The 5514-nt window shown below is 46.7% G+C and overlaps 1 protein-coding gene across 1 annotated transcript; it reads left to right on the top strand.

The window, feature by feature from the left end:
• Positions 1-4578: 4578 nt before the first annotated feature.
• LOC149861822 (olfactory receptor 4M1-like) lies at positions 4579-5514 on the top strand. The gene has a single exon (XM_090053824.1). It carries the CDS (start codon positions 4579-4581, stop codon positions 5512-5514), a length of 936 nt encoding a protein of 311 aa, XP_089909950.1.

Genomic DNA, 5514 nt, shown 5'->3' with positions numbered 1-5514 from the left:
ACAGAGAAGATGCCATCCTCTCCAGCCAAGGATGCCAATTGTCAGTAAATTTACTGACTGTCAGTAAAAAAATCAAGTGAACAATGATTGCTAATAAAGGCCATAAAAACCCTTAGCTGTCAGTAAAATGACTGAGTAGCTACACCTTGACTGAAACTCTGGCAGACAGACAGCAGTGCCATTGGGAGCACAGCACCTTGCAGAGAGCATTCTCTCAGCCACATGCTGCTGCTGTGTCCCAGGCTGCCTGTAAAACTGCTGGGTCACAAGTAGGCTTCTTGGCAGGGAGGGGCACAATGGTACATGGTACTGTGGGGGACATCAGGGTGTGAAGGGTGAGTAGGAGATTCCTGGCAGGGGGGAAACACAGGATAAAAGCAGGCTTACCAACCCAAAATTTATTTTGTACTGCAAACTTTTTACTGATTATCCAACTTTTTTACTTCTTTACTATAGTGGATGTTACACTCCAAGTTTGACCACAGCCCTTCTACCTGAGGCCTGGCAGCAGGGCCTTGCAGGAAAGTTACATTTACATTATATAAAATATATATTGGTAAAAACTTGTGTTTAGCAGTCAGTCTAAAGCTTGTAAATTGTGAGTACCCACATTTTTGGGGGCTGGCAACCTTGCCTCCAGCAGGGTCAGCATGTGTGCTGATATGCACCATGTACACAGAAGGAGGCAGCAAGGACACACACACACTCACACAGAGGACTCATTCCCTTCAGCAGGGGGTAGCAAATACAAGCACACATGAATGCACAGGCATGCAAGAAGAGAACACAAAGTCATTTTTAAAAAATGTGAAAAATTCACATGCCAGCTAAGTCACAGACAGAAGCATACAACCATCCATCGGCAGAAAAACAAAAATAGACCTTGCAATTCCACAAGCTGGCACGAAAGTGTCACACTCATTAGAGCACACAAACATACACAGATCATCACAAAAGCCCTTGTCAGATGTTTAGGCTAACACACATTGAAGCACACAATGAGTTACTACATATGGCCACCAAAAAGCAGCAGTGTTTAAACACATACCATCCAATGCCACATATACTTGCCACCTCCCACACAGATATACATATAAATATGTGCGCAATTCTTTTTTAAATACACATGCGGATGTACAGATCATTGCACAACTAATACAGGCAGAACTCCATTGTAGGAGACTTGGCTACATGCTTTCTGCTTTTGTTTCTTCCAGTCCCCAGGGATCAACCTCAAACTTTTCCTAGCTCTGCTCCCTGGGGAGGAAACCAACTTTCACTTTTAATAATTCCCTTTGCAACCTGCCTCCTAGCTGCATGTCTCCTGAGGTCCCCCAACACCCAGCCTGCTCCAGAATGTCCAGTGTCAGCCATGGAGTCTGTAGCCCTGGACCCAGAGAGAGATTATATCTTCTGGGGTTGTGATAATGCAGGACTTGGAGTGAAGGTGCCGGTTTCTTTCCGTTGCAGTGGGTAGGTAGCTGAGGATATCTGGAAATCCACTGTGTGGGGAGTCTGATCCAGCCCTTTCTGGGTAGATACTAACACAAGGCTCTGAAAGAAGCTTCTCAGAGTGAGGGCTGAGTACTGGAGTGAGGAAGGGCTTCAGACTTTGGACCAAAGGGTTTCTTCTCTATGTAAGGACCAAGTCAAGGCTTTAAGATTTAGCTCCCAAACAGTTTTGCCTGAACAAAACATAACTCATGATCAAGGCCCTCAGAATGACTGGGTAAACTCTACAGGGAAACAATAAAAGTAAGGACTGAGATAGGGCTTTGTGATATCTTGGATCTCAAGTGCATTTTGGCAACTCTTGCAGTGGTGGGCCACTGACAGTCCTCATCCCCCTGCTTTACCTGTGGCAGGTTAGGGTGCTTTTGGTGGCTTTGGGCAATATGACTTGTATGTATATGCATGGTGGGGTTAATTGGGCAGTTTTAGGATTAGGTTAGACAAGAACTTGAATGGGATGATTTGGATACAGATAATCCTGCCTCAGGCAGGGGGTTGGACTAGCTGACCTCTGGAGGTCCCTTCCACCCCTATTTCTCAATGATTTTCTACTTTTCTGTGCTGCTCAAGAGAAACTTAACTTGGGCAAGAACAGAGTAAGATGTGTGTAAAGTTTTAAGATTTTGAAAGACAATTTTGCTCAAGTTAGAGGACTTTTAGGGGTATGAGTAAGGGCCAAGTGAGATTCAAGTAAAGAACAGAGTATAATACCTGAATAAGGGCTAAGTAAGATGCGGGTAAAATACAGGCCTGAAATAAGGAGCAGGGAAAAGCTGATTAAGCAGCCAGTATGGACTTAAGGTTCTAGCCTTATATTTTCATTAGAACCATTATGACTGTTGCCCTTTTCCGGCCCTTTAAAAGCATCTGAACTGGTGGTGCTACTCCCTACTCTCAGGTGAGTCAGTCTCACCTGTTTTGTAGCAGGGAGCCTGAGCCAAGTCTGCAGCAGAGCCCAGCTGAGGACCTATGCAAAGTAGGCATCCTAAAGAAATGCTAATGTGCATGCATTCATAGCTTGCAATGATGGCGGGTTTCTGGGAGGGACTGGGCAGTTTGGGGTGTGGTGGAAACCAGGTAAAGATGGGCATTTTGCACTGGCAACAGAGCATGGGAGATGAGCTCCCAAGAACTGCAGTGATGAGTCCCTGGATGGGATCTGGAGGGTGCCAGGAGGTAAGTAAATGTGGTGTTGCAGAGGGACGAGAGCAGTGATTTATCTCCAGGGCAGATTGGAGCTAGGTGGAGGCGGTGAAAACTGGGCAGTGTCTGGGTTCCCCTCAAGCTAGTTGGTACAGTCAGGGCTGCTCCCCTGCAATGTAGATTTTAATTTCTTTTTGCTCTCTCCATGCCACACTGCCCATACCTCCTTGGCTAATGTTCTTCCCCATATCTTTCCTCCTGCCTCTTATTGTACCCTCAACTGTCTGCCCAACCCAAGGCAACCAGGGGAAAATTTTGAAGCCCTTAGGAATGGGGGAGCCAAGAGCAATCCCAGATCTCAGTTACCCTGACGAAAATGCAGTGAGTAGGTGACTCCAGATTTACCCAGTGCAATCTGAAATCAAAATCCAACCCTGATCCTATTATATCTGGAGAATGACTCTGCATTTACCCTGGGAACATGGGATCAAAATTGGGCCCTGACCCTATTGCAGTTAGTGCTGGATGTTCCCCTATCCTGGGAGGGGGCTGAGGTCTGACTCCAGCCTGATCCAGCGTAGTCATGTGTCATCTCTCTGTCTATCTCCGTTGTCTCTGTATGTCTGTAATGGTTTCTCTCTCCCTGTTTTTGTCTATCCATCCCCTGGGGCTTGTCTCCACTGCTTGAAGCCAATGTTGGCATAAGAACAGATGGGGGTGAACTGGTCAGGCATCTTCTCTCCATCAGAGGGAGGTTCTGTTACAGCTTCCAAGTAGGAACAAGAAGTGGAGCTAGTTTTAAGAATGACCTTGATCAGCATATAGAAGAGACAATACATGTGGTGCCTATGATAGCAGGGACCAGGCTTGATGACTCAAAAAGTCCTACCCAGCCCCGTGTTCCTAAAAGTGGTTGTTTTTAGTACTGAAAAAGTCTCATTTTTGTGCTTCAGGGTAGCTAAGGTGTATCACCTGTTCCTGAGGTACCATGAGAACCAGTGCTTTCCTAAATTGGCTGCATTATATCTATTTTGGAAGGCAGCCCACACCGAGCAGGTCTGGTTTGGGTTATTGAGGCATCCCTTGGAGCAGTAGTGGGAGGCTGTAGACATACCCTAAAGCGTCCTGGCTTCCCTGCCTCTTCGGCTCAGGGTAGACGATGTGTGATGGTGGTCCCAAAGAAAACGTACAGCTCCTTTAGCTCTTATAGGATGGGCATGGGTAGAGAGCTCCCTTTTGTTTTACGCTAAACTGGAAATAAGATGCCTTTCTGTTCAGGCATAGAATGTCTCTTCCCTTTACTTCCCTTTCAGTAATGTGGGCAGATCTCCTTCTCTGTCTATATATCCCTATCTGTACTAGTGTCCTGATATAAAGCATCAACACAGCAGACAATGGTGGGATGGAAAGATGAGATGGACAGATGAATACATTAATTTATGATCCATTCCTCTACCCTTGGTACTTCCAGTGCATCAGTTAGTTTGTATTATTTTACTAAAGATTATTATTTTACTAAAGACAATTATTATTCCTTTTTCCCACCCCTCCCATCTCCCTCTCCCTCCTATATTTCCCTATCTTTTCCTGCCAACCCCATCCTATCCCAATGACCCCATTCCAACTCATCTTAATGACCTCCTTTCATGCCATTGATTCCAATCCCTTCCCTTGATCCCGTTCCATTGATCCCAATCTGTTCAAATGCTCCATGACATTTTCCTCATCTTAACCCAATTTCACCCTCCTGACCTTGTCCAATTTGTCTGTTTCCACTGATGTCTTCCCATCCTATTTTATTTGACTTATCCCATCCAAATGATCCTTATCCTATTCCATTCACCTCATACCATCTCTTCCCTGACCTGCCTCTCCTCTAATGTCCCCATCCAAGTGTGCTGCAGCAGAGCATGCACAGAGATCATGGAGAACAGCACAGGGGTGACGCAGTTTGTGCTGATGGGTCTGTCCCAGCGTTGTGAGGTCCAGCTGTTCCTTTTTGTGATCTTCCTCACTTTTTATGTCATTGTGCTGCCTGGAAACGTCCTGATTATCATCACCATCTGGGGTGACCCCAACCTGACATCGCCCATGTACGTTCTGCTGGCCAACTTGGCCTTCCTGGACATCTGGTACTCATCCATCACGGCTCCCAAGATGCTAGTGGACTTCTTCTCTGAGAGGAAGGTGATCTCCTTCGGGGGCTGCATTGCCCAGCTCTTCTTCCTGCACTTTGTGGGAGCAGCAGAAATGTTCCTACTCGTTGTCATGGCCTATGACCGCTATGCCGCCATCTGCAAGCCTCTCCACTACACCAGCGTCATGAACAGAAACCTCTGCACTGTCCTGGTGCTGGCATCCTGGGCTGGAGGCTTCATCCACTCCCTCATCCAGGTGGTGCTGATCATCCGCCTACCCTTTTGTGGCCCCAATGAGCTGGACAACTTCTTCTGTGACATTACTCAGGTGCTCAAAATCACTTGTGTCGAGACCTTTGCAGAAGAGTTAGTGATGATCTTCAGCAGTGGCTTGATCTCAGTTGTCTGCTTTGTGGCACTGCTGGTCTCCTATGCTTTCCTGCTCTCCATGCTCAAGAAAAGTGCTGGTGACAGTGCCAACAAAGCCCTCTCCACCTGCTACTCACATATCACCATTGTGGTCTTCATGTTTGGCCCTTCGATTTACATCTATGCCCGCCCCTTCTGTGCCTACTCCCTTGACAAGGTGGTCTCAGTTTTCCATACTGTCATCTTCCCCCTCCTCAATCCCATTATCTATACTCTGAGGAACAAGGAGATAAAGACAGCCATGAGGAAGCTGGCCAACAGATACGTCCTCTGCAAGGGGCACGGATGCTAG

This window comes from Crocodylus siamensis, chromosome 6, assembly GCF_052110815.1.
Source record: "Crocodylus siamensis isolate JL-2025a chromosome 6, ASM5211081v1, whole genome shotgun sequence".
NCBI classification, from domain to species: Eukaryota; Metazoa; Chordata; order Crocodylia; family Crocodylidae; genus Crocodylus; species Crocodylus siamensis.
The sequence above is the reverse complement of the archived record's forward strand: the minus strand, read 5'-3'. Positions and strand labels throughout refer to the sequence as shown.